The sequence below is a fragment of the Budorcas taxicolor genome, chromosome 17 (genome assembly GCF_023091745.1).
Source record: "Budorcas taxicolor isolate Tak-1 chromosome 17, Takin1.1, whole genome shotgun sequence".
NCBI classification, from domain to species: domain Eukaryota; kingdom Metazoa; phylum Chordata; class Mammalia; order Artiodactyla; family Bovidae; genus Budorcas; species Budorcas taxicolor.
The window spans coordinates 69429661-69457655 of NC_068926.1; the positions used below are offsets into that span (position 1 = coordinate 69429661).

Consider the following 27995-nt stretch of genomic DNA (forward strand, 5'->3'; position numbering starts at 1 on the left):
TTTCTTTGGCTCCAACACCACAGTCAGTGGTGGAAGAGGATGGTGCCAATCTCTCAACTCCAGAGAAAACCGTGAAGAAAATTAATCTGTAAAACCCAAGCCAGGGAGAGGGGCTGCGGTGTGCGGGGGAATTTGCAGACGCTCCCTGCTGGCGGGGACAGCACGACCTGTCCTTCAGTCCGGGACCTTCGGCCGGTCCCGCCGCGGCGAACGGGAGAGCTGGTGGAAGCCGACGCGGTAGAACCTGCAGCAGCGGCTGAGACCCTGGCGGAAGCGCCATGTCCGAGCCGCCCTCGCGGGGGGCCGAGCGCGACCTTTTCCGGGACACGTGGGTGCGGTACCTGGGTGAGCTCCGGGCAAGGGGAACAGCGACCCCCACACCACGTGGCTAGGGAAGCAGGAGTTGCTAGAGGCCGGTGAGGGACCTGGAGATGGTGGGAGGATCTTAGTTAGTTCTCTTTGAGCCGGGGGCAGAGACTGGGCACAGAGACTGGGCTCTGAACTTGCGCAGAGTCACACAGCTCTGGTCTGCCCAGCCCTGCCCTTGGGGTTTCTGCTGGTCAGTCTCCCAGCTGGAAGCTGCAGTCCAGCTCGGAGGCCGGGTGAGCGAGCTCCCCTCTCTGGCATGCCCCCCACGGGTTGTGGAGCCAGGGCGTTAGGGCCCCCATCTTGGCCCCTCACTGGCTCATCTGAGCCTGTTTCCTCCTCAGGGTAAAGGGGTGAACAGTGGGTCTCTCTCATTGCCTGGTAGTTGTAAGTGTAGAATGAGATAAGGTACAGAAAGGCCGGGCATGTGGTGAGTGCCTGGTCAGTGGGGTGGCCCTTAGTCTCTCTCACTGCCTCTGTACCCACCAGCTCAAATGCTTCTAGAACCCAGTCTGTGAGGCATCTGAGTGATGAGAAAGGTGTCTGTGCTCAGCTCTTCCACAAGAGGACAGTGGGTGTGGGCATCATGGGTGCCATTTTATAGGCTGGGAAAGGGCAGCTCACAGGGGTAAGATCCCCAGGCTATCTACACAGTCACCCAGCCGCTCCTCAGTAGGCTGAGAACCAGCTGGCTCCAGTGCCCCCTTGTGGAACAACCCAAGGGCTCAGGAACTGACTAGCCTCTCCCCACCAGGCTACGCCAATGAGGTGGGGGAGGCCTTCCGCTCCCTGGTGCCGGCAGCTGTCGTGTGGCTGAGCTACGGTGTGTCCAGCTCCTACGTGCTGGCCGATGCCATGGACAAGGGCAAGAAAGCCAGAGATGTGAGTGTTAACCTGCCCCTCAACCCCTCACCCTGGCCCGCGCCCCCTTGTGGTCAGTCCACAGCCTTGCACATGGTTGAGTCCCTTGTAGGACAGTCCAGTCCCCACAACCTGGCCTGGTACCCTCTCCTTTGTAGGGTAGTGACCCCCGGCCGCAGTCCTGCGGGTGACATAGCCTATACCCTGGTCCTGGACGTGAGTCCACACTCAGCCCTGAATTGGTAGAGTCCAGAACCCAACGCTGCTGTGGCCCCATCCCCACCCCTGCTTCCCTTCTGTCTCCCTGGTCCAGTCTCATGCCCCCTGTCCACAGGGTTTCCCGCCTCTGCCCCTGCTGGGTTAAGTGTCTCTTGTGCCCACCAGGTACCGGGCCCTGAGGCAGGCCGCAGCAGCAGGGTGACCGTGGCCGTGGTGGACACCTTTGTGTGGCAGGCTCTGGCCTCCGTGGCCATCCCAGGCTTCACTATCAACCGCGTGTGTGCGGCCTCCCTCTACATCCTGAGCTCTGCCACCCGCTGGCCTCTGGCCGTCCGCAAGTGGACCACCACCGCGCTGGGGCTGCTCGCCATCCCCGTCATCATCCACCCCATCGACAGGTGGGTGTGCCCCCCAGCCCCAGGGCTCGCCCACTACCGGCAGAGCTGAGCTTTGGGAGGGGTGGAGTGTAACGCCTGCGGCAGAGGCAGCGCTGCACTTGCGGCTCCTGAGGTGGAAAGGGCGGTCTAGGCCCTTGTCATGTGGTCGGGCAGGGACGTCGGCAGTAAAGGGAGGAGGTGCCGTGAGAGTTCGGGACACAGGGCAAGTCAGTTCCCAGAAAGAAAACTCAGAAAACAACCAGAGGTAGGCAGGAACAGGTGCACCCCGGAAGGGATGGGTTTTGAGGAGTTTTGGTGACAGAAGTCCATCTGAAACTGGGTTAAGTAAAATAGGAATTGATTGTTTCATGGAACTGAACAGTTCAGGGTTATGCTGCTTGGGACCAAGAAACCAACTGATGCTCTTAGGCGTGTAGGTCTCTCTGCTGGTCTTCTCCCCACCCTATCCCGTGTTGGCTTTAGTCACTTTCCCTTCCTAGGAGCAGAGATGGCTCCCAGCAACCCCTAGCTCCCCTCCTACCAGCTTAGCAAGCCCATAGGAGGCGTCTTAATAGTGACAGCAAAAATCCCAGGGAAGGCTGTCATTGGCCCATCCCAGACTGGGTGCCCACCCCTGAGCCAGTTTCCATTTTCTGATTGGCCAGGCTTGGGTCATGTGTCTGCCCTTAGAACCAGAGAGGGGACCAACCGAACCAAACCAACAGGGGGTGGGAGGAAGAGTCTTTCCCCACGGGAACAGAGCTGACCCTGAGGCCCTGTGTGAATCTTTTACCTTTTTGGGGTTTCAGTTTTCCCAGCTGGGTAAGGAAGAGGGTGATGGCTGCCACCTGGATGGCACTTGTGCCCTGTGTCCAGGAGTCCCTTTCCTAGCCCTGGTCTCCTGCCTCCCGCTCCCCCATTAGCATCCCTTGGTCAGCTTGGGTCATGACCCCGCACTGCCCCACAGGTCGGTGGACTTCCTCCTGGACTCGAGCCTGCGCAAGCTCTACCCCTCGGTGGAGAAGCCCAGCTCCTCCTGACCTCCCCCGCCATCCCTGGCCTGTGGGCCGGCCCATTCCCTGCTCGTTCCCACTCCCTCCTCCTGCCAGGGGATGCGGACGCCTGGCTCTCGGGTCCGAGCCCTGGCACCTGAGTGGGTTTAAGCTGCTCGGAACCCAAAAGACAAAGACCTCAGAGCGGCAGCTGCAGTGACCCACAGACAGGACTTGACGCCCGTCCGCTTCCATGGAATCTGTGATACTGAGCCGGACTGGACTGAGTGGGCCCAGCCCTGTCCCGTGACAGGACAATAGCATCCTCCCATGGAGGGTAAAGCACCTGAGGCCCGGACAAGGCGAGGAGCATGGCCACGACCACTTAGCAAGCTGGGGACCCACGACTCCCAAAGGCTCAGCCAGGTCACCCCGATGGTGGAGCAGCAAGTCACTCAGAGAAACACGGGATTACACCCGCAGGGACCCTGAGGACCGATTCTCTGCCCCTTCCTGGTGCAAGGCCTGCTGGGGCCTGGCTGGACGGCATGCCAGCTCTCAGTCCAATAAATCCTCAAGATGTTGAGTTTTCTCCTTTTCTGTTGGGGATGAGCAGCGACGTGGTGAGAGGGGGCAGGGCAGGGGCCTCAGAGGTGGAGGCTGGTGTCTCTGGAACGCACCGCTCACAGTGGCCAGCAGGGGGCCTGTCTGGTACCTCCGGGCCCACCAGTGGTCCCCTGCATGTGCCTGGAATTCCACCTTGGTGCTGCCAGCCTCCTCTGGGATGGGCCTTGTGTTTTTTCTGCAAGTCTCCTAAGATACACACTAGGAGGGGAGTCTGTTGGGCAGATACCACCTGAGCCTGACTTCAGCCCAGTCTTCCCTCGGTTCACCCCCTGAAGATAACCTGTCTCCGGAGCCTCCTCTGGGCTCCCTCCACTGCTGTGCTTATAGCCCCGCCCCACCCCATGTGAGTCCCTAGGGCCAGGGCCTCCATCTGTCCTAGAAGCTGCAGCCCCAGTGCTCCCCTAGGTCCCTGCACACATCAGCTCTGCCTCCGAGCCAGTGGGGGTTTCAGTGGCCCCAGAGCACGCGTACCTGCTCAGTTGTGTCTGACTCTGCCACCCCATGGACTGTAGCCCACCAGGCTCCTCTGTCCATGGGATTTTCTAGTCCAGAATACTGGAGCAGGTTGCCACTTCCTTCTCCAGGGGATCTTCCCGACTCAGAGATCGAACCTGAGTCTCTTGAGTCTTCTGCACTGGCAGATGGGGCTGTTTACCAGCTGAGCCACCAGGGAAGCCCCCCTCGGTGAGCTAGGGTTAGCAGACTCCTACTAGTTTGTGAGAGCTGACCTGGGAGGCCCAGAGCACCAGGCACAGAATGGGCCGTCACCCCTCCCGGTTCTGCTCTGAATGCTGCAGGGTAGGTCTGCTGGATATAACAAATAAAGTAACAGGATGCGCCATTAAATTTGTTTAAACAACAAATAAGACTTTAGTACAGGTATGTCCCTAATATGGTATGGAATGTATATGCACTGAAAAGTTCTTCCTTGTTTATCTGAAATTCAAATTTAACGAGGCATCCTGTACTTATCTAAATCTCTGCTCCGGGGTGGCGGGCATCCATGGAGCTGGAACACCTCCCCCAAGCACCCCAGCCCTCTAGAGGTAGGAAACAGTCTCCAGCTGCCTCTTTCCGGGACAGGGGACAGTTCTTTGTGACTGGACTAACTTGTGTTATCCCATTCGATGGGAAACAGGCAAGAGAGGTCAACAGGACTGGAGGTGGCAGATGCTGGGTGTAATAGGAAATTGCTTTCATGGGGCCTAAGAGGATAAGGCAGACCCCAGATGAGGTTGGGGGATATGTCTTTTCCCACCCGGGGGGCCTGGTGGCCTTTGACCTGGGGCTCGCTGGGACTTAGGTCCCCCAGGGGCCGCTCCATGCAATGCTCAGGACCACCACAAGGAGGCAGCACCTCCCAATCCACCCACCTTGGCTGGTTCAAACCACGTTCAAGATTACTGAGAAGCATACATGTTATTGAATCGCCCCAGTAGGCCTGATTCCATGCTAAATGTTTCCTGTGATGTGGCTTATTTACTCTTTACAACCTCATTGTGGTCGGGTCTCTATTTCCTGGAGTGGGAGTCCCTTGAACCCCCCATCTCCCCCATCCCCCTTTCCTACTGCCTTCCAGCCCATGATTCTCTGCAGACTCAGACGCAGAGCTGACTCACAGGCTGTGCAACCTTGGGCAAGTTACCTAACCTCTCTGAGTCTTGGTTCTTCTCACTTGGTTCTCTGACCCTCTGAAGCTACTGAGAGGGATAGAGAAATGGCTTGCAAATTCGGCCAGAGTGGGTCTCACAGAGCGGGCTATTTAATCAGTATTATGAACATAGCAAGACACATCTGCTTCCAGAACACACACACGTTGGTGACTGTGGCATCAGATGAGTAATTTAGAGAGCAAGTGTGCCAATTATACGGTTCAGGAGCTCCAGTTGTAAGAACTTATTCAGAGGAAATAATTGGATGGTGATTCGAAGATGTGCCTCTGAGGGTGATCGTCGTGGTTTTATTTTTATACGAGAAAGTCTTGGGCACTCCTTAAAGGCCCAGTGCATAAAGGAGCACTCTTCCAATCTGATCCTGCTTGTTACTGAGTCTCCCCAAATCCTTTCTGTGTCCTGGTATCTCCTATGACTCCTGGAAGTCCCCGGGATCCAGTCTGAACATCCCAGCCCAGATTTCAGAGCCTCCCCGCCGAGGCAGTCTCATCTCTCACCGTGATACACCCTGCACCTCTGTCCTTGCCTTCCCCTGACCCCTCCAGTCTCTGAGCCTTTGCTCAGGTCATGCCGCCTGCTGGGAATGCCCTCCCCACCCCCACTTCCCTCTGTTCTCAGCCTTCAAGATCCATCTCTAATGGCACCTGCTCCTTGAACCCTCCCTGCCACCTTCCCCCCCTCACCATCATGCAGCTCCCTCTCCTTGGACAAGAATCATCCAATGTCACCCATGGAGAACACAGCCGGGGTGCTTACTACATGCTGGGTGCTGTGTTACGGAGACTCTGTCATGGCCTTTTCGGTACCTGGTGCCACCATTATCATCCTACAGATGAGAGAGTGAAGTCCACGTGCGGTGAGCCTTCCATCAGCAGGTAGCTTTCACTAAATCCCACGTGAGTGAGGAGGCTTCAGAGCCTTTTCTAAAAGGAGGCGTTGCAGGCAGGTGGAGGGGGGGCCTGGGGCGGGGGAACGTGCACGTGCTCAGCCTGGCCCAGCTCGCCGGGCCCTGGGCTCCCGTGTGGGCTCCAGATGAGGCTTGTTCCTTCCTCAGCCTCCTCTGGCCAATTTAAGGAGGCTAGGGAGGGGGCAATGTCTCTTCTCATTATGGCTGCCCCCAGGAGGCTTCTGCCGGTTGCTCAGCTCTTGCTTCTCCGCAAAGTCTGGGTCCCCCCCTTCACACACAAGGCCTCCATCTTCCTGCTGCTATGCTGCTCGCTGAAATGGGGGAGCCCACTGGCCAAGGCTAAGCAGGGTCTCTTTCTCTCCCCATTTCACCTCCTGGACACTCAGAACAAAGCGCCTGGCCCCGGAGTGAGACTGGACACCCGGAAGCTGGGAGCTGGAGGGCTCCTGCCCGTTGACTGTGGCTGTGGGTTTGCCATGGCTGGGCATCGGCGGATGCCGAGGGGCACCTGTTGGCTCTTGGCTGCAGCCCTAGCCTAGGCTGTCTGTGCTACCCCTGCCCCCACGTCCTGGGAGCAAGTCCCCACCTCTGTCCACAGTGGGGTCTGTGAAGTGTGGTCGAGGAGCTGGGACAGATGCAGATAATCTGACAATACAGCAGCCTCGGCCGCAAGGGTGGAAAGGGCCACCCCTTCTTCCTCGGCACCCCTGCTGCCGCCTAGGGTGAGCAAGGGTGAGACCCGATGCTGAGCCTTCCTCCCCCACCACATCCTTGCCCCACCTGCAGACACTGCCACCGTCTTCCAAGAGCATGGATCCATCTGCCTCTTCTCTGCCTACCTCCCCATCCCTTATTTGTAGGGTGGCCAGATAAAATATAGGACACCCAGTTAAATTTTAATTTCAGATAAATAGCATGTCCCAAGTATTGCTTTTTTTCTTCTTCTAAATCTGACAACCCTTTCTTCTCTTCCTCCTTCCTATCCGCCCCTCTCCCAGCCCCCTGCTCAGAGAGTCGGCGGTCTTGTCCTGTTCTGGCAAGTTGCTGCAGCAACGGGAATTAGTGGTGGGAGGGTGGGAGGCAGCAGGTGGGAGGAGGGAGGCTTTGGTTCCAGTCCTATTTCTGCCACCCATGGGCTGAAGAAAACGAGGCCAGTGCTGTTTTTGATCTATAAAATGTATCCCTAAGTGCAGATGGAAAGTACTAGCTGCTGCTGCATGTGAGCTTGAATGGTCTCGGACTCAGGCCTCTTCTGCCTGTGGCGGGGCTCACCCCAGCAGGCTGGGCTCTCAGCTCATTCCCAAGGAACCTCAAGTCCTTCGGTCCCCACCCACCCATGTTCTCTGTGGAACTCCTCTCCTCCTGTCAAGAGATGTATCAGCACCTGGGGCTCAAGCCAGCAGCTCCATGTCCCCGGAGCAGAAACCTCCTGGAGCCGTGGCGTCTCCCCAGGTCACCCAGGGTCATGGTGGGTAGCAAGAGGCCACGCTTCTCAGCGGCCATGGATGCTGGGCTCTGAAGCACAAGCCCTGCCTGCTCTGCTGTGAGTTTCCTTGGATGACCTGCTTGATCAGCATCGGGGGTTTCCATTGTTCCAACTGCTCAATGGGCTTAATCCTCTTCTGCCCACAAACTGGGATTGGAGAGGGTGACATCCAAGACGTTTCCACTGGACAATCTAAGATATTCCTTCTTCTCTGTAAAAGTAGAGTCTTAGGGGGTGATATTATGGAGCAATTAAGAGCAATGTCTTTGGAGTTAAAAAAAAAAAACAAAGACCTGGGTCTTAGATGCTGTGTGGTGTCAGGAGAATGAATTCCCCTCTCTGAGCCTTAGTTTCTTTATGCACATGTGGCTGTGATATGTAACCCCAGGGCAGGCGTGAGAGTGAAATGAGCTAAACTCATAGAGCACTTGGCACCGTCTATGGTACATCGAGAGAACTCACTGAATGACAGCTGTGATTTTTTTTTTTTAATTGTCAGGCAGCAGCTAGAGCCAGATGTGACTTCCTTTGCTTTTAGGGAAGTGCTTGAAACATAAGCTGTGAGTTCCAAGGGGAGGTGGTAAGGGTGGGAGTGAGGGGTTGGGAAAGCTGTGTGTTTTGAGTCAGACAAACCCTTCTATAGACAGCTCCTAACTACCCCAGGGGGCAGCCACTGCCAGAAATCTAGGGGCTGGGTCACGTGAGTCTCAGGAGAGACCATCCCTGCCACAGCCCCTGTCCGAGGTGCTGAAATCTCCCCTTGTAGACCTTTTTATCTTGCACACCCATTTGCTCCCTACCTCCATTCAACTTCACATTAGTTGAGCATTTGCTTATATAAGAGGTAGACGTAAAAAGAATTTAGATACATCTCTGACCCAAGTTGCTGATAACTCATGGGGAAGAAATTCAAGCATACGAATGCCTCAGGAGAAGTGAGGACAAAGGCCGGGAGATTCCTTTTTCTGTTTCTTGGGTTGCAGGGACATCCACCTCTTGTTCCTGCCCTTGCTTCTTCCTCTTCCGCAGCCTCAGCATCTTCCAAAGTGGTGCCTCCCCTACTTTTCCTGATCTGATCACAGCGCCTGAGTTTTCCCCAAGGCAGCCCTTTCTCTTCTGACTAGTGTCAGAGTCAAGAGGACTACTGAACAATTTTTGGAGGGAGGTGGGGAGAGACAGAAAGCAAAGGGTCAGGGTCTCTGGGAAGTGAGGGAGCTGCCTAGACAGGGGTGAGCTCTTTGTCGTATTTCTGCATACCCTCATCCGGGAGCAGCACCTCCACTGTGAAGCTGACCTTCTTGGCATGGACAAAGCTATAGGTGTTGTCAAAGCGCAGGACATCTAGGGGGACAGATGGAAAAACGGGTAGTTGGGCCTGACTCCATACTTCCTGCACCCTGCCCCAGCCATGGGGGAGAAGAGGTTGTGTTCTCACCTGTTGTGTTTGCCAAGTGGGCCAAACTCCCCCCACTCTTCCTCTCTCCCCCATGGGAACTACCCCTCCTGAGCAGGGCCTGTAAACAGACCCTGACCTCCCCCTGGCACATGCCCAGCCTGGCTTTAGTTGCACCAGCTGGCAACGAGAACAATGGCCACTGCATCCCGTTGTCTCCACACCTGGACACTCACATGATGGGGTGTCCTCGGGGGGCAGTTGGGAATGTCAGAGGCCTCCCAGGCCCCGAGGATGAAGCAGGGTGCTGGGCTAGGCCTGCACACACCTCCTGCCTCCCCTACTTACAAACCTCCTTACAAGCACCACTAGAGAGGTAGGAGTCGTAACCTCTGCTTCACAGGTGAGCAAACCAAGCCTCCAGGTTGGTAAGCCTTTCAGGATTTTTGCCCAGGGTTATGCTGCCACCACCAGGCTGAGCTAGAACCCTGGCGCCACATGCAGCTGTGTGGCTCTGAAGCTGACTTGCCTCTCAGAGCCCCGGTTTCCTCCTGGGGAAAGCCATCTCCCCTGCTGTCCCTTGCCTGTGACCTGCGACGCTCTCAACCCCTTCAAGGCCTGTGTGGCTCCCTGCACACCGCACGTGCGCTGGAGCATGGGCCGCATGAGTAACTCTGTGGGTGAATGGCACTGACCTAGGCTGTATGTCCCTGGCGGGGGCGGGGGGGGGGGGCACTGCCTCTCCATTGCTTTCTCTAAACCGCGGGACAGGTGGCTCCATCCTGCCAGAGCTGGGGCCCACCCAGGGCGGACTCACAGACGCCGGCTTCCGTGCAGGTGAGGCTCCCGTCCTCCGGCACCATGTGGGCGTTGTAGCGCTGGCTGGCCAGCACCTCCGTCATCTCTGCGGCCCGCTGCCGCTCCCCCATCTTGGTCTTCAGGAAAACCCCGAAGCCGATGTCCCCTCCGTCCGACGCAAACTGCCACCTGTGTTGGGGGGAGGGGAAGGAGCACGGGCTGCTGCTGAGTCTGAGAGACCCCCGAGGGGCGAGGGTCCAGCTGGGGTGTGGGTGGTGGCCTGAGCCTTACCTGAGAACACAGCCTGGGAACAGGATCTCATACTCCACCTGGTGCGAGGAGCCGCGGCTGATCTGCGCCGAGTGCTCGTACTGAGTCTTCACCTGGTCCCGCACGTACATGGACTTGGGGATCTCCCCACCGTAGTTGATCTGCCGACACAGAGCAGGATGGGCTTGCTCCCCGCTCCCAGCCATTGCATCTTTCAGGCTGTGTCTCCTGCCCGAGACGTTTCCCCATCTTCTGGAAGTATTCTGCTCATCCTGTCCTCCCCCACCCCGCAGTGGGAAGCCTTCTGTGTCCCACCAGCCTCAGTCAGGGCCTCTTCCAGGAATTTCTCTCCCAGCTCATCCCTCTGGGTCAAAATATACCCCTTTCTCATTTGCCTGAACAGCTGCTGAGAGCTCTGTTAGGGCAGGGCTGGGACTAACTCAATAACTGGCTCACAGGTGTCTCTCCATAGACACTGGTGGAATGAATGAGTGGATGAGAAAGGAACCCAGCTCGACTCCTCTACTCTCCCCTGTTCTGGGGCTCTTCATACCTTGGTTAAACATTTGGGGTTCCCATCTGGGTCGGTCAGGGTCCCTCCAAACTGGGCAGGCAGGTGCTCAGGACTGATGAGTTTTAGCAACCCTTCCTTCCAGTTGCCTGTGGGCAGAGGGGTTGAAGGGTGACTATTGAACATGGAGGGGTCCCGTCAGCACCCCCTATTCCTACCAGGAGGGCCTGAGCTTGGCAGGTAGGGGAAGCCCTACAGGAGCTGGGCTGCCAGGGCTGATTCCCCAGCCTTTCGGGCCTTGGGTTGTAGAAGTGTCTTCCGGCATTGTGTTGCTATGGAAACATGTTTTCCCTGGCTGATTGGTTTGCCCATTTTTGATGGTCTCCCAGTGATGAGTAGTCAAGATTAATGTTGTCTAATTGCCTTAAGGAGACTTTAAATTCCAGTGAGGTCAAGGACCATGTCGGGGGCCAGGCAGTGTGCAAATGGTCCACACAAGTCAGACCTCTGGGTGGAAGGGGGCAGCCTGGGGTCTTTGAAAGGACCTCCCCATCTTGCTGCTTCATCATCACAATCATAAAGCCCATTACTGTTCTTCACGCCCCGTGCAAAGCTCTGTGTTCTGAATTCTCAGGTGTCACATGGCCCCACCCCTATAACCAATCCAAGTTATCCCCCCTACTTGGCCATAGAAGGTTAATATAAAGAAACTGAGGCCCGTAGCCCAGAGGTTGACCAGCAACCAAACTGAAACTGATAAGGAGGAAGATGTGGAGGCCTTAGTTGCCAAAGAGGTATGGCAGGGAGTAAGACAGAGGTAACTGGATAGACTCCATAGTGCAAGGCCCACTACACCTTTGAAAAGGAGGAGCCTCTGACTCCAGGTGATGTGTGGACCTCCAGATGGGGGTGATGGAGCAAGTTTTTCCAAAGTTCATGAATAGAGTTCAGGGGATGGAGCTGGAATGACTTACTTCCCAACACTACAATTTTCCTGCGCGTGTCCTCACTCAAGAAGGGCTTCATGAGGTTGTATCCCACAGGGAACAGTTTGGTGGCTGGAGAGATATAAGCAAGTATAATGGGGAAAAAATAATTCCATCGGGCCACTGTCTCCAGAGCCAACAGCGTGGAGGAACCATGAGTTATGTTGGCAAGTTTCAATGCCCTGCACCTGACAAGCCATCCAACCAAGCCAACAAGCAGCCAACAACCCACAATCCAACCACCCAATGTATCAAACAGCCAGCAGACCAGCCAACAGCCAATCAATTCTCACCAACCCATCAACCAGCCTACCAATCAACTAGCCACCCTACCAAATAATCAAACCCTACCAAACCAATTGACATGTCAGTCGATCAGAAAACCAATCAGTCAGTTAAACAACCTGCTAACTGCCCAACCAACTGCCTTTTCCAGTCAGTCAGTCATTCAAATAACCAACCAGCCAACCATCCAAACAACCAGCAGTCAACAATCCACAATCCAGCCAAACCAACTAACCAGTCTGCCAACTAGACACTCACCCTCATAGGCAACCAAAATGCTAACTAGTCACGCAATCAGTCTACCAAACTAACAACTATCCAACCAGCCAATCAGATATGCAATCAACCACCAGGCAGTCAACTAGTCAGATAACCAACTGGCCAGCTAAACAGACAACAAACTGAGCAATGAATCACCCAGTCCAGTCAACCATCAGCATACAACCATCTTCCCATCAATCCACCCACCCAAATAAAAACTATCCAAATACTGTTGAGTTCCCACCTGGCCCCAAGCCTGTGAGGGATACAATAGAGGTGAAGAATCGAAGCCTTTGCCTTCAAGGAGTAGACAACTCAAGGAAAGCGGGATGAATACATAAGCTAACTGGAGGCTCAGAAGGCGGTAGGCAGGAAAGGCCAGACCGGGCTGCGCCGGCTGCCAACGGCAGAGGCAGTTTGAGGAGGGAGAGATAGACGTGGGTAGGAGAGGTGAGGGGGGATTCCTGGACAAGCTGGGGTTGGAGCTGCCTTTTCTTGCAGGAAAACCAGCCGTAGAATTTACCGTTTATGGAGCACTTACTCTGGTCTCAGCACTCTGAGTGATTTGCATGCACCCAAGCAACCAACCTGCCTCTGCTTCCGGGAAAGGAGGCGCTATTACTGTCCCCAGAGTTCAGATAGGGGACTGGAGGCAGAGGAGAGCAGTCACCTGCCACACACCTTTCACAATGAGCATGAACTTCAGGGTCTCTGGGTAATTCTCTTCAAGGAGGCTGAAGAACTGTGGAACCAAGCAAGACCCGTCAGAGCCCGTACCTCCTCTTCACCTACCCCCATCCCTTTGCAACCTCCCCTTGGAGGTTTCAGAAGGCTGCGGAGGGATTCCCTGCTTTCCATCACTTCCATGGCCCCTGGAGGAAACCTCTCCACAGACTACTGTGTCCACATCTTGTAATACTTACATAATATTAACCATCTTTGGAGTAAATCTATGGCAACAGTAGTACAGTGATAATGGTGGCTACTGTTTGCGGCATGTTCACCGCTGGGGCTCACAGGTGGCACAGTGGTAAAGAATTCACCTGCCAGTGCAGCAGAGGCAGGAGACGCAGGCTCGATCCCTGGGTCGGGGAGGTCCCCTGGAGTAGGAAATGGCAACCCATTCCAGTATTATCATCTGGAGAGCCCCAAGGACTGAGGAGCCTAGCGGGCTACAGTCCATGGGGTCACAGAGGGTCGGTCACGATGTAGCGAGTGAGAAGGCACGCTCGTTTGCCAAGCGCGGTGTGTGCAGTTTATGTATCAACCCACAGAAGTATGGCTATGTTCCTTTGGAGTGCAGACAATCAGTGCCCCCGTTTTGTAGGTGAGGACGATGGAGCATGGAGGGATAGAGTGACTTGGCCGTGTCACAGAGCAGAGGTGACAGGCAGGGGACGGTTTGTTGGAAGCTGGCCCTGCGGCGTCAGTACGTGCTGTTCCCGAGGCCTGGTCTGTGCAGTCTTCGGGAAGCACACTGATGGGGCCCGGGCTGCGGTGGTGGAAAGGCCACCGCCGGCCACTAGCGCCTGGTTCTGAGTGAGCAGCCAGGTCACTGCTGGGCAAGCTGGTGGTTAAAGCAAGCAGGGGCGCCCGGGGCCTTTGCTCACCTCCTGGTACACTTCCACCAGGGGTTTCCAGAAGTGCTTCAGCCCCAGCCCCTCGCAGTCGAAAATCATCACGATGGTCTCAATCTTCCTCCCCAGCTGCAAGGACAAGAGCAAGGATCAGGGTGCAGGCTCAGAACTTGGGAGACGGTACCTCAGCTCGTGACCCCCCAGGGCTCCTCCCAGCTCCCTGCTCTGTCCCAGAGGAATGAGCAAACAAAACAGTGACTGCACTTACCATCCGTCCATCCACGGTCCATCACCCATTCATCATCCATCCACCCTCCATCTGCCTGTCCACCCATCCATTAATTGACCCACCTATTCACACCCATCCTTCCCTTCATATGGCTGTTCATTTATCCACTCATCCCTCCGTTTGTCCAGCTAATATTTATTAAACACCTCTTTTGAGCCAGGCACTGAGAGTATGGCACATAGCTCAGTAATCCGGAGTTCTCTTTAGAGTTCACAGTCTGGTTGGGGAGACTGACCAGCAACAGGGTCACCACAGTCCTGAGCTGAGAGCCGTGACTGGAGGCACAGAAGGTGTGAGGACGCTCGTTAACCCAGTGGGGGCCTCAGAGACGGGGACAGTCTGAGCCTTGAAAGATGGATAAGGCAGAGCCAGTGGAGGCGTGGGGGGGAACGTGTGTGCACTGGGGGTCAGATTATCCCAACAGAAGGAGCAGCAAGGGCAAAGACTCAGAGGGAATCATAGCAGCTAGCATTGCTGAGAGGCCCCAGGTGCCGGCCACATGCTCATGTTCTCTAACTTCATCTCTGCAACCATTATTATTGTGTCAGTTTTGGAGGTGAGAAGACAGGCTCAGAGAGGGGTGAGGTGACTTTCCAAGCCAGCACAGCCGGGACGTGTCGGAGCTGGTGTGTGAGCCCAGAGCCCTCTGACCGTGACGTTGAGGGCGCAGGTGTGTTCCTGGGACTGCAGGCCCAGGCAGCCTCACCCGCTCGGTCTGCAGGTCACACTCGTGCAGGATGCGCTCACAGTCCCTCATCTTGGTCTTGAGCAGGTCCTGCTTGGTGACCGAGAAGAGCAGGCCCTTGGGGTCCAGCGGCCCGATGATGTCGTACCACACGGGGCAGCCATCTCGGTCATAGCCACACAGGCCTCCAGGCATGTACTTCTGGATCACCTGCGTGAGGACGGACACATGGAACTGGGCAGTGTGCAACCTCCCAGAGACGGCCTTGGGCTTCCCTAGTGGAAAAGAATCCTCCTGCAATGCAGGAGACCCTGGTTCGATCCCTGGATTGGGAAGATCCCCTGGAGGAGGGCATGGCTAAACCACTCCAGTATTCTTGCCTGGAGAATCCCATGGACAGAGGAGCCTGGTGGGCTGCAGCCCATGAGGTCGCAAAGAGTTGGACACGAGTAAGCCACCAAGCCCAGAGATTGCCGCCCCAACCCCGCCCCCTCGCCAAACCAGGCTGCCCTGGGTGGTCTGAGCCTATACACACCGTGGTACAAGCACCTTCCCTTCCCTGGAGGGCGGCCCTACTGTCCAGGTGAGAAAGCTGAGGGGCTTGCAGGGAGGCCCTTGCTCACGGCAGATCGACGGCAAAGGCAGGGCTTAGCCGGGCCTGCCGGAGGCCTCTGGGCTCCTGAGTTCTGCCCGCAAAGTCTCCCATGCCCCTTTCCACGGAGAGGGGTTGGGTTTAGTGATGAAAAACATGGATACTGAAGGTGAACAGACCTGCTTCAAAAAACAGATGCGGCTGCTTCCCTGCTGAGCACCCCTGAACAAGTGACACCACCTCTCTGAGCCCCATTCCCCCTCCTGCTGGGGAAAGTCCCCAAGATCACACTGGCATAGCAGCCTGCCTGCTTGTGCTCCGCAAATGAAACCAGGACTGTTGTTTAGCTAAGGCACCACAGTGGGTCTGTTCTTCCCGACTCCTCAGTGGGCGAAGTTTCTTTCCCACCTAGACAGGATGCTTTGAGCAAGGCTCCAGGGGGTAAGGGCTCAGAGCCACGAGCTAACTGTGCTGCTGAAGAGCCTGTGTTTGAAGGCTTGAGCTCAAATCCCAGCTCCACCTAGGGGCTCTGGGACTTTGGGTGGCTGCTTAACCACTGCTGGGCCTCAGTGTCCTCATGTGCACAATGGGTACATCTGTATCCACCTCAGGCGTTTGTGAGGATTAAATGAGTTCATGCAGGTAAAGTCTTAACTCAAGCTTGGCTCTTAATAGGAAATATTCATAATTATTACAGGAGAGTTGGCTGCAGTTTCCCAGGGGTTCCACAGGCCTCTCAGGCTTGCTGCCCTCTACTCACGGTCCCCAGTGATGCTGAGGCTGTTGGGTGATATGTCTGTCAAAAACTGGGGGTGTGGGGGGTGCCATTGGCTCACCTCGGGGGGCTGCCATTCAAGGATGTGGTCAATGTCCATGGTCTTCCGGAACTCCATGTACTGAAAGGGAAATGAGTGGTAAGGAGGGGATGGAGGTAGAGGCTGGAGGCGGGAATTGCCCCCAACAAACACCCTCACCAAATTTTCTGGGGGGGATACATCTCACCTTGCGGAGCATGGCCTCTGATTTCTGCAGGTCGAAATTCCGAGCTGTGGGAAGATGGAAGGAAGGGGTGAGGTGTGAAACAGGCTGCCTTGCAGTCATCTTGTCCTGGTCCTGGGAGGAGGTGGGGCTATGAGGGGCTCCAGGGGCCTTAGAGGGGACCTTCCTTTCCTGTCCCCTCCCCTCTCCAGGACCTGAATGTGAAGCAAGATGATGTGGTCGGATCCTGAGAGCTATGGGTCCTTCTGGAGCAGTTGGTACCAGGTCCCTCTTGCTGCCCCTTGCCCTGACCTCCCCCATGTCCACCCTCACCTCGGAGCCAGCGCAGAAGGAAATAGTCATCCGGGTTGGGCAGGGCGGGCAACACGTCCTGGACATTTTCTCGGAACTGGGAAGAGAGATGGTGGTTGAAGAGGTGTTCACACTGAGCCTTGAGCTCAGACTCAGTGATACTTTTTTTTTTTTTCCAGTTTCTTTCCTTCTCTTCCAGTGCAGTCTGGCCTGCGGTTATGGAAGGTGGGTGGGCGGAGGGATGGGGAGGTGAATGGAAGGTTAGATGGGTGAGTAAATAGAAGAAAGGATGGGTGGATGGACGGACGGATGGGACAAAATGAAGAGGAGACCAATGAATGGAGAGATGGGGGCGTGAATGGACGGAGGAGGAGAGATCGTTGGGTGGGGCGGGGTGGGAGGAGGAATGAAGGAAATGATGGCTGGGTGGGTTGGTGGGTAGCTGGGTTGAGAGGTGAATATTCTTTGTTCTTTTCATTCGTTAGCCCCCCAAAGCCTCTTTTTTTCCATCCCATTTTCTGTGAAAACATGGCTGGTAATTATGCATCCTTTTCCCCATTGACCGTGGGGATGACATACACACTCTGCCCTGACTCTCAGCTCCTACAGACAGGTAAGAGCTTTCAGGGTCCCGGGGAGTGAAACGGAACAGAGTCCGAGGGCAGAGCCTCAGCGTCTTTGGCTCCTACCTACGGGGAGGTGGGGAGGGGGCAGGTCAGATAAAGTTCTCCAGGTCTGGCACCTGCCCTACCGTCTGCAAGCGGTGCTGTTCCCCCCCGCCGCTGCCCTGGACAGGGCGGGCATCACAGGGCACCGTAGGATCTGACCCTGGGTGAGGTGATGGCCAAGAGACAGTGTTGAGGACGTGCTGAGCCCAGCAGAGGGGGAGGGTTCTGGCCCCCGTGCTCCCTCGGCCCCTCAGCCCTTGCCCCTTGCCTCAGCTCACCTTGGCCAGGGTCTCTGCCTGCTTGGGACTCAGGTCTCCCACTCGGCCGCTCATGGTGCTGGGTGAGGCTGCAGGGACGGGGGCCACTGCGGTCAGAGGCCGAGCCTGCTCCGCGGCCCTGACCAAGCCAGGTCTTTTGCCCCAGCTCCTGGGCGTGGCTCCAGGGCGCCTCCTCCTTTGGCTGACCGTCGGATTGCACGTTACATAATTGGGATTAACTGAGGTCCCATGCTTGGCTCTGGACGATTCTGGGGGGTGGGTGGGGAGCAGGTGGGGAAAGCAGGGTGTGTCAGAGGTCCCCTGCCAGGGACAGGAGGCTGGGAGGGAATGAGGCTGGCCTCCCAAGGTGTGGGTGTCCAGCTTGGGTGCCTGTCGAACCCCCTCAGTGCTCCCAGGCCTCCAGGGGAACTTCAGGGGGAAAGAGTACTAATCCGCGAGCTGCTTCACAGGTGGCAAACACTAACAAATCAATGGGTGTGCTCCCTGCAAGCGCCGTCCTCTCCGACCCTCTCACTGATGAAGAAACCCAGCACCTACAGTCTGGCTAGGATCACCCTCACCCAGCCCTGCCGGCTGGCAGTCTCGTAAATATGTCAGTCATTCTTTCGGGGTGGGAGGCTCGTGGCTTTTTGCAACAAGTGTCCATATTCAAGAGGAGGCAGGCTGGGCAGGAAAAATGGAACTCAAAAGGTGTGCTTGCTAAAGGCTTGTTTTTCTACAGGGCGGGTTACTGCTCTTCCTATCTTTCAAATTCTCTCCTGCGGTGCCCGTCCTGCGCCTTCAGCCCTGCTGACCTCCCTTCTCATGGCAGAGGTCACGAGGACACAGGAGGCCTTGTCCAAGATCCCACATCCCCTGGGTCCTAAGGGGGAGAAGAGGCATGCTGATGCCCGGGAGGCGGTATCGGTGTTCCGCAGGATTTTAAACATCTGATCGGTGAGGGGTGCCCCACCACTCTGCAAGGTGATGAAGGAAACCCAGAAGGTTCCCCAGTCCTTTGACTAAGACATGGAGACTGCCAAGGGTTGTGCACCTCTAAGAGATTTATCCTCCAGCTATCGGAAGCGTCTGCTGCAGACCACAGTATAGCTACATGACTACCTCTTCCAGGCCTTGGGAGGCGGGTCCAAGTGGGCTGAAACTCTCCCCTGGCCTAGCCTCGGACCCAACAGCTGGGCTAGCCCAAGGCCCTGTTCCCAGGGCTCTCCTACCCTCAAGACACTGCAGGTCCCCATGCCTGGGCTATCTTGGGACCGATTTAGCTGAGGCGGGTGAGTGCTGAAACCTCCCTGCTCTGGGCCCTGATAGAGTCGGGTGCGGGAGAAGGGGAGCCATCCTGGCCATCTCCCTCGGTCCAGGGCGCCTGCTGCATACACTCTGGAGCAGTTAGGTAATTCTCCACCCTCTGGTCCCTCCCCTCTTCACATTCCAGCCTCTTTCTGCCACCACCCACACCCACTTCCCACCAGGCAGGCAGCAGGCAGAGATTGGGTTCCTCCACTGCGCTCTCATTAGCCCCTAATCCTGCTTGGTTCTCACCAGTCTCCTTTCTCACCCTAATCCTCCTGATGGGAGGGTCTCCGATTACCCCTGGGGACATCAGAGACTGGGCAGGCAGGGCCAGGAGGAGGAGTTGGGGGTCCCCCCAGGAGCTATGCGGAGCTGAGGGGTATTAGAGATACCCTTAAGCACTTTTCCTGACCCAGACCACAAATTCACGATATCATCATGACTGAGAGCACTATGCGATGAAACTTTCTTTAGCGATGGAAATGTTCTGTATCTGGGGCGGTTTCCTAGTGGACATCACTGGTAGCCAGTTGTCACATGTGAAATGCGGTTGTTGTTACTGTTCATCACTAAGTCGTGTTCGACTCTTCGCAACCCCATGGACTGCAGCACAGGCTTCCCTGTCCCTCACTATCTCCCGGAGTTTGCCCAAACTCATGTCCATTGAGTTGGTGATGCCATCCAACCATGTCATCCTCTGTCACCTCTTCTTCCCTCCCTGAATCTCTCCCGGCATGTGGTTAGTTTTAATTAACTTAAATTTTGATTAATTTATTATAGATTGTCCCACATGGCTACCATATTAACACAGATCTACAGTGTTTATCGAAGGCTTTGTACATGTCAGGCCCCAGACTAAGTGCATCGCCTCATTTAAACATCACCTTCTGGGTGATGGACAGGGAGGCCTGGCGTGCTGCGATTCATGGGGTCGCAAAGAGTCGGACAGGACTGAGCGACTGAACTGAACTGAACTATCATTAAGTCCAGTTTACGGACAAGCAAACAGAGGTAGAGAGGAAGCTGGTATCCTATCCAGAGAGATGCCCATGCAGTTCATCCCTTTGTTGTCACGCTGGAAGCCGCCCCTCAGCCTCAGCTCTGGAGGCTCCACCCCAAACAGGGAGAAGATCCAGGCATGGAAATCACCCCAGTGGGATGCAGGTGACATTGAGCCAGACCTTGAAGAAAGGGCGGATGTCAATTAGTGGAGACTGGGGTAGAGGAAAGGGCAACCCCCGACACCCCGCAGAGGGGACGGCTGAGCCATGGTGTGGGGCGGGGCGGGTGACACCTGGGCTGTCTCGGGAGGGCAGAGCTGGGGAGGTAAACACGCTGTAAACACGTGTTTGCAGTAAACACGATGGATCGGGTCCCTGCCTGCATGGAACTCTCAGTCTGCCATTTCTGTGCTGAGAACATTACAACCTTATCAAACCACTTGGAAACAGGTAGGGGTATCCTCGTTTTACAGTCAAGGATATGAAAAACCAGAGAGATTAAGAAACTTTTCTGAAGACTCATAGCCCAGAAATGGGAAGCCAGGATTTGAACCCAAGCCCGTCTGACTCTGAAACCTGTAATGGAGCCACCACCCCTTTCCCCAAAGGGCTCAACGTTGTACTTGGCCATGTAGGAGGTGGCTGGATAAAAGTGAATAATCATCGTGTGTTAGGAAACCTGGATCCACTCACCTCGGGCTGCAGGGTATTCTGAGCCCGGGAGAATAGATTTCCCTACCTCGAAACAGAGACCTCGGTGAAAAAGAATCACCCCGAACCCCCACCCACAGTACCAGCTTCTCCAAGTCCTAGTTTACCAAGCTCTCAGGGGCCCATGGCAACAACCAGGACCCAAGCAAACAATCGCGGGGGGTAGACAGGGCCGCTCCGCACCCTGGACCCCTCCTTCCAGACACTAGTTACTAGGAAATGCGAAATGCCACCGTATCAGAACCAGTTGGGTGAGTACACGGGGGGGGGCCCCGGGGGTGAGCGAGCCTCGCCATGGGGCGAGCGTTGCTGGGGAAGAGGCCAGGGTGGGTTCAGAACACAGTGGGGTGAGGTGGGGTGGCCTGAAAAGGAGAGGTGGAAGGAGAAGCGCCTTGCCCAGTCCCAGTGGTGTTCTGGGTAGAACCCTGGGACGGTCTACTTTCCTTATTACCCCTCTGGGCAGTTTCACCTCCTTCTTATTAGACTGTGAATTCACATGCAAGCTCACCATTCTTAAAGTGTAAAATTATATTCACAAGGTTGTATAATCTTATACAATCACTGTCTAGTTGCAGAATATTGTCTACAAATATGTATTTTCTATTTGGCTGGGTCGGGTTCTCAGCTTCGGCACACGCAGGGTCCTCTTGGAGCTGGCAGACTTTCTCTAGTTGTGGCACGTGGCTTCCAGAGCACGTGGGCTCTGTAGTTTTCGCAACGTGGGCTTGGGTGCCCCGAGGCATATGGAGTCTTAGTTTTCCCACCAGGGATGGGACCTGCCTCTCCTGCATTGGAGGGCTGGATTATCAGCCGCTAGACTACCAGGGAAGTTCCTAATTGCAGAATATTTCCATTATCCCCACCTCAAACACCACTGCGCCCTCTATCAGTCATTCCCCATTTCCTGCTAATCCACTTCCTATCTCGATGGATGTTCCTGTTCTGGAAATTTTACATGAATCGAATCATATAGTATGTGATCTTTTGACTGGCTTCATTAACATAGCATAATGTGTACAAGGCTCATCGGTACTGGAGTTGGCATCAGTATGTCATTTCTTTTCATAGCTGAATGATAATTTTTTGTATGAATATACCACATTTTGCTTACCCATTCATCAGCTGATGGACATCTGGGTTATTTCTACTTTTTGCTGCTGCTGCTGCTAAGTCACTTCAGTCATGTCCAACTCTGTGCGACCCCATAGACGGCAGCCCACCAGGCTCCCCCGTCCTTGGGATTCTCCAGGCAAGAACACTGGAGTGGGTTGCCATTTCCTTCTCCAATGCATGAAAGTGAAAAGTGAAAGTGAAGTCACTCAGTCGTGTCTGACCCTCAGCATCCCCATGGACTTGCAGCCCACCAGGCTCCTCTGTCATGGGACTCTCCAGGCAAGAGTACTAGAGTGGGGTACCATAAGGCTGCTATGAACATTTTTTGTACAAATTTTTGTGAAAACATGTTTTCACTTCTCTTGGGTGTATCTTTAGGAGTGGAATTGCAGGTAGTAATTGTATGTTCAACCTTTTCTTTTTTTAACATGGACAGTTTTTAAAGTCTTTATTGAACTTGTAACAATATTGCTTCCGTTTTATGTTTTGGTTTTTGGCTGCAAAGCATGTGGGAATCTCATGCCTAACCACACCCATATTGCTGACATTGGAAGACCAATTCCCAACCACTGGACTGCCAGGGAAGTCCCATGATTTAGTTTTAGCTCTTATATTTAGGTCTCTGTTAAAAAAATTTTTTTTCTATCATGGTAAAATATGCCTAATATAAAATTTTCCATTTTTAAGAGTGCATTTGAGTGGGATTAAGTACATTCATCACCACCATCCATCTCCAGAGATTTTTCATCTTCCCAAACTGAAACTCTGTACCCATTAAACATTATCTTTCCATTGCTTCCTCTCTTTAAAGCCCCTGGTGTCATTGGCAAAGCTCAGGAACAGTTCTCGGGAAATTAAAATAGAATGTGGGTAATGAAATAAAGTCTAACCTTTTTTCCCTTTTTCCTCTGTGCTTAGTCTAGTTTCAATTGCTAACAGGCTGCATACAGAGAGCTTGCTTCGGCTCTTCAGACCAGAGTTCCTAGTGCAAAATGGCTGCGGGAAGCCCTCAGCTCAGTGGGCCGTGTGCAGAAGTGTTGCACACGACACTCAATTCAAGATGGCAGCAGCGAGCCATGTGCAGAGATGCTGCACCCGGCCCTGCGATCTGAAGCCGGGAGCAGCGCAGCTCTGCAGAACTCCAGCCTCTCCCCCCGACCCTATAAAGCAGCCCTGCCCGTGGCCTGTCAGGAGACCCTGGACTCCAGAGCCTGAGCTTGCACCTCTCCATCCTTTGATGAAAGAAATAAAGCTTTCCCAGGTGGCACAGTGGTACATAATCCACCTGCCGATGCGGGAGATGTGGGAGACATGGGTTGGATCCCTGGGTCGGGAAAATACCCTGGAGTAGGACATGGCAACCCACTCCAGTAATCTTGCCTGGAAAATTCCATGGAAAGAGGAGCCTGGCGGGGTTTAGTCCATGAGTTTGCAAAGAGTTGGACTCGACTGAGCATGCATGCAAACTTCTTCTTTCAAAACTAAACTCTGTCTCATTCTTTTGACGTGAATGACAACAGGTAGGGGGACCCTTGTTGGGGCCTGACTGGAAAGGTCAGTAACCCTGGCAACCACCATCCTACTTTCTGTCTATACAAATCCGACTACTCCAGGTGCTTCTTAGGAGTAGGATCATACCGTATTTGTCTTTGTGTCTGGCTTCTCTTGCTCAGTTGAATGTCATTGAAGGTTCATTCAGGTTGTAGCATGTGTCAGAATTTCATTCCTTCTTAAAGGTTAAATAATATTCCACGGTATGAACAGAGTACATTTTGTTTATCCATCCATTTCTTAAAGGACACATGGGTTATCTCCACCTTTTGGCTATTATGAATAAAACTGTTATGAATATCGGTGTACAAACACCCGTTCGAGGCCCCAGGTTGCAGTTCTGCCCAGAAGTAGAATTTCTGGGTCATAATGTAATTCTATGTTTAATTTTTTGAGGAGCTATCATACTGTCCTGCACAGTGGCTGCACCATTTTACATTCGCCGTAGCCAGGCACAGGCATTCCAGTTTCTTCACATCCTCGCCAATACTTAGCATTCTCTGTTGTTTGACAACAGCCATCCTCAGGGGTGCGAGGTGGTGTTTCACTGCGGTTTTGCTTTGCTTTCCCTACTAGTCAGTAATGTTCAGCATCTTTTCATGAGCTGTTGCCCCTTTGTATATCTTCTTTGGAGAAACATCTATTTAAGTCTTTTATTCATTTTTAAATGGAGTTTGTTGTTATTGTCACTGACTTGTAGGAGTTCTTTATACATTCTGAATGTTAATCTCATCAGCTACATGATTTGCAAATATTTTCTCATTTCATGGGTTGCCTTTTCACTCTGTTGATAGGTCGTTTAAAGCACACACGTTTTAAATTGTAATGAAGTCCAGTTCATCTGTCGTTTCTTCTGTTACTTGTGTGTTTAGTGTCATTTTCAAGAAGTCATTGCTGCCAAATCCAATGTCATGAAGCCGTCCCCTGTGTTTTCAGCCAACATGCCCTTGCTGTTTACCATAGGAATGGGTTGCTATGGTGATAGGAGCATGGAGTAGGGCTATTAAGGAGGCTGCAAAGTGGAGGAGCTTGTACACTGTCCAGGGCCAGAGCTGGCATACCCCTGCTCACGATACCAGGGGCCACCCTAAGGGCACGGAGTGTTCCAAGACTATTCCAACCTGGTCTCTGCTTTTATTGCCATTCTTGGGGAACCTGGAGTGCCCAAGACTGCTGTGGGGCAGGCTGAGTCTGGGGGTGATTGCAAACAATCACCAGCAGCTTTCGTTCTTCTCCCAACATTGAGCAAATCATCCTCAAATGGTTCAAAAATATATGGTGCTGAAATAGCCGAGTTTGAACCTTGGCTTCCCCTCTAATGTGCTAGGTGAGCTTGAGGGTCAGATTTCTCATCTGTAAATTGGTGCTAATAATATTCCCTTCTTATAAGTTTGCTGGGATGGTTAGAAGAGGCCAGAAAGGCATTGTACCACCTCCCGGCACATGATAAGTGATCAGTAGACCTGGTTTTAATGGTTATGTTTGGGCTGCTCACCCCGCCTGCCCTCAACTCCAGGACACCGACATAGTGAGCCGAGCCCATCCTTTCTGGGTCCTTCTCTGTCTGCGGCTGCCCCACCCAACCCTCTCCTTGGGTCTCTCCAGAGTGCTGAGTCACGCCGCCAGGTTCTGCCCTCCTCCAGCCGTACTCCTGGTATGACCCAACCTCTGGGGGTAGATGGGTGAGGAGGACGCGGGGCTCTGGAGCCTGACATCCCAAATTCCGAGCCTGGCACCATCACTGAGCAAATGAACGTGTCTCTCAGCCTTAGTTTCCTCCCCTGTAAAGCAGGGAAGACTATGTTTATTTCTCAAAATCAACACAAGATAGTGTGGGTGGGGATCAACAGGAGTCAACACGAGGCAGGTAACAACTCCACTGTGTGATGAGCGCTGGTCCTGTCGCTCCGAGAACACAGAGAAGGCACCTGAACCCTGCTAGGGGGCGGGAAGAGGCCTAGGGAAGGCCTCCCGGACGAGGGCTCCGGGAGCCTTGAGGGTGCATGGAGCAAGATCGGGGAGGGATGACTTCCCCGGTGGTCCAGTGGTTAAGACTGCGCTGCCAATGTAGGCGGCCTGGGTTTCATCCCTGGCCAGAGAACTAAGATCCTGCGTGCTGCATGGTGTGGCCGAAACTTTACAAAAAAGATTGGGGAGGAAGTCCAGGCCGAGCAAAGGCAGGGAGGAAGGACAGAGCTTGATGAACTGGTGAGTCCAGGTTGTTGGGGTGGGGGGAGATGCAGTTAAGGCCCATTGTGGTCAAGTCCCAGAGGGCCTGGTCAGCCACCACTGAGAATGACCCCTCTTGGAGGGAAACGGGTAGCCAGTGGAGGGCTTATGGAGGGAACCATGGGATCAGATTTTCATTTCAGGGATTTTTTTCTGGTTGCCCTGTGGAGTGTGGACAGAAGAGGGCAGGAAGAGGCATAGAGAAATTCACAGGCTCCTTTCTAAACATCCAAGCAAGAGATGACAGACGCCCAGACCAGGGCAGTGGCCGTGGTGCTGGGGGTGGAGTCCAGAGGTACTTAGTGAGCAAGCCAGCAAGCTGAGAACCAGGACACGAACCCCGGTCGGACCCCCTCCTTCTGCCTCTGCAGACGGCCCCAAACAGCCCAGGGCCTGCTAAGCTTGGCTTCTTGGGTCTCAAAGGCACTGCATTCCTGAGCGGAGTGCCGAGAGACCCAGTTCCTGCTTCCTTGGGGACAGAGGCCCTGCCGGCCCAACACCGCCCTCTGATGGCCGAAGGCGAGGTTGCCGCAGTCACCGCAGCACTCCCTCAGCCCAGGCCTGTCGTAGCCGCCTTCTCTCTGAAGCCTCCTGATGCAAAGCCCATCCACTGAGCGTGCTCAGCAAGCTCCGTGCTGTCTGCACAGATGGCCCTGGGTTCACGTCTCATCTCCTCCTCTTTTTTTTTTTTTAATTTATTTAAAAATTAAATTATTTTTGGCGGCTCCAGGTCTTCATTGCTGTGTGCAGACTTTCTCTCTAGTGGCAGCGAGTGGTGGCTTCTCTTGTAGAGCAAGGGCTCCAGGGCGGGAGTTGCAGCTTGCCAACTCCAGAGCTCAGGCTCAGTAGCTGCGGCTCAAGGGCTTAGTTTGCTCCACGGCCCGTGGGATCTTCCTGGGCCGGGAATCAAGCCTGTGTCCCCTGCACCGGCAGGCGGGGTTCTTAACCTCGGGGCCACCAGGGAAGTCCTCTCCTCCTCTTCATGTTGTTCATCGACCTGAAAATTCCCTTCCCGCCCTGATCCTCACTTTCCCCAGCTTCTGGAGGTGAAGCTTCAGCCCAGGCCAGGCGCCCAGTCGTAGGGGCAGAGCTGGAGTGGAGTCATGTCCCACTGAGGCACAAATGTACAGGCAGCTTTGTCCAGACCCTGGGAATCTCCACCCCACCCCCAGGAACCCAGCTGTTTGCCCAGTCCAGCTGTGTGCCCCCTGCCCCAGGCTGGAGCTCCCTGGCCGGGGCCCACCGTCCCACATGGACCCTCCCTTCCCCTGAGAGGCCGGGCAGGGCCGCTGCTAGGAGCTGACCGAAGTTCTGGATCCACCTCTGCCACTGGACACGGAGCTTCTGGCCAAGGCTCTCCCCCTCCCCGAGTCTTGGTTCCCGGACCTGTAAAATGGGCTGTAATTCCTGGGTGCTTCAGGGTTGCAGATAAAGGCTCTGTGCAAACTGGAGTGCCATGCCACAGAGCGCTGGTGAAGCTGGCTGTCTCACAGGGATGCCCCCTTCAGCCGGGGCTTTTGGAAGGTGAGTGGACAGCAGTGGAGATGTGAGGGGCACCAGAGCCTTTCCAACTACATCCAAAAAACCCCTGTAGGCCCCTCGCCTCTATCCCTCCCCTGGCCGCCCCCTGGCCGCACCTCCCCCCCGCCCCCGTCCCGTCAAGGTCTTGCGGCTTTGCAGCCAGGAGGAGGACTGGGACGGCAGGCCCCGCCTCCATCCCCCTGAGCAGGTGAAGTCTGGGAGATTTGCCATCCTTTCCTGACAAACAACAGGGCCGTTTTGCAACCTGCCTTAAAAAATGGTTTTGCTTTGTTAATAACTGCCATATGTGTACACACAGAAATGACTAACATCAGAGAGCCATTAGCAGTGCCACCCAAGAACCCTTCTGGCTTCCCTCCAGCCTCAAACACCCCACAGGCGCCCTCACCCCATTCCTCCGTCTGGAAGGCCCGTTGCATCTGGCTCCTGCCCCTCTAAGCCCACGTGATGGCACCCTCCCACCTGATAATCACAGGAGTCACTTCTGCCTCCCTCGCTGTAGGCGGGCTTTCCATTAGCGGAGTCAAACCGGTCCAGGGTCCCCAGGATCCCCACGGCCTGCAGTGTCTGGCACCGGGCACTCAGTAAACATTGATGAATGAGTGAACGAACAAGAAAACAAGCTCCAGGTAAACCAGCTCCTTTCTGGGCTACTTCCTTTTTAAATTTTTCTTTTTTTCAAAAAGAATTGTTTTTGGCTGCACTGTGCAGCATCTGGGATCGTAGTTCCCTGACCAGCGATTGAGCCCAGGCCTTTGGCTATGAGAGCACGGTGTCCGAACCACTGGGAATTCATCCCCATCCTATTTAAGTGTTGAGACACAGGGATGGAGGTTGCTGAAGACACGCTCCCTCTCTAGCTCCTGAGGTGCCCCCTCCAGGTAAGCAGATTCTGCCCTCATGGCTGAACACAAGATGCTCTCGGCCAGCTCTGGGATTCAGAGTCGCCGTGGCAGCACCTGACCCCCACGTCACAGCCATGTCTGTGTGAATTCTTTGTGGTCAGAGCTTCGGAAAACCTCTGTGCTTGGGACAGAGCAGTCTTTGCTGCCTGCAAGCAAACCACGCGAGGCAGTGCTGAGGGTTAGGCAGTCGGCTCTGGGTGGTTAGAAAGGCCAGGGTCAGCGTTCATATCCACAAACCAAGGCGAGGGACATGAAGGTGCCA

General features: G+C 54.7%; 2 protein-coding genes across 2 annotated transcripts; one reads left to right on the top strand and one right to left on the bottom strand.

Moving 5' to 3' along the window:
* The first annotated feature begins 195 nt into the window (after positions 1-195).
* Positions 196-3419, top strand: MTFP1 (mitochondrial fission process 1). The gene is made up of 4 exons (XM_052654810.1): positions 196-345; positions 1121-1248; positions 1612-1844; positions 2791-3419. The coding sequence occupies exons 1-4, from the start codon at positions 279-281 to the stop codon at positions 2861-2863; spliced, it is 501 nt and encodes a 166-aa protein (XP_052510770.1). The 5' UTR covers positions 196-278; the 3' UTR covers positions 2864-3419.
* Positions 3420-8727: 5308 nt separating this feature from the next.
* Positions 8728-17445, bottom strand: LOC128062178 (SEC14-like protein 3). The gene is made up of 12 exons (XM_052654542.1): positions 17392-17445; positions 16467-16542; positions 16158-16201; positions 15992-16051; positions 14585-14773; positions 13623-13718; positions 12694-12754; positions 11455-11538; positions 10523-10629; positions 9991-10130; positions 9719-9888; positions 8728-8849 (listed from the first exon to the last, which is right to left on the bottom strand). The coding sequence occupies exons 1-12, from the start codon at positions 17443-17445 to the stop codon at positions 8728-8730; spliced, it is 1203 nt and encodes a 400-aa protein (XP_052510502.1).
* Positions 17446-27995: the final 10550 nt, after the last annotated feature.

Bases quoted from the DNA above. Each gene is read 5' to 3' on its own strand.
- MTFP1 (XM_052654810.1), top strand. From the start codon at position 279: ATGTCCGAGCCGCCCTCGCGGGGGGCCGAGCGCGACCTTTTCCGGGAC. The intron at 346-1,120 runs GTGAGCTCCGGG...TCTCCCCACCAG, and splicing joins CACGTGGGTGCGGTACCTGG to GCTACGCCAATGAGGTGGGG. The intron at 1,249-1,611 runs GTGAGTGTTAAC...TGTGCCCACCAG, and splicing joins AGGGCAAGAAAGCCAGAGAT to GTACCGGGCCCTGAGGCAGG.
- LOC128062178 (XM_052654542.1), bottom strand. From the start codon at position 17,445: ATGAGCGGCCGAGTGGGAGACCTGAGTCCCAAGCAGGCAGAGACCCTG. The intron at 16,543-17,391 runs GTGAGCTGAGGC...CTCTCTTCCCAG, and splicing joins AGGCAGAGACCCTGGCCAAG to TTCCGAGAAAATGTCCAGGA. The intron at 16,052-16,157 runs GTGAGATGTATC...TTTCCCTTTCAG, and splicing joins CAGAGGCCATGCTCCGCAAG to TACATGGAGTTCCGGAAGAC.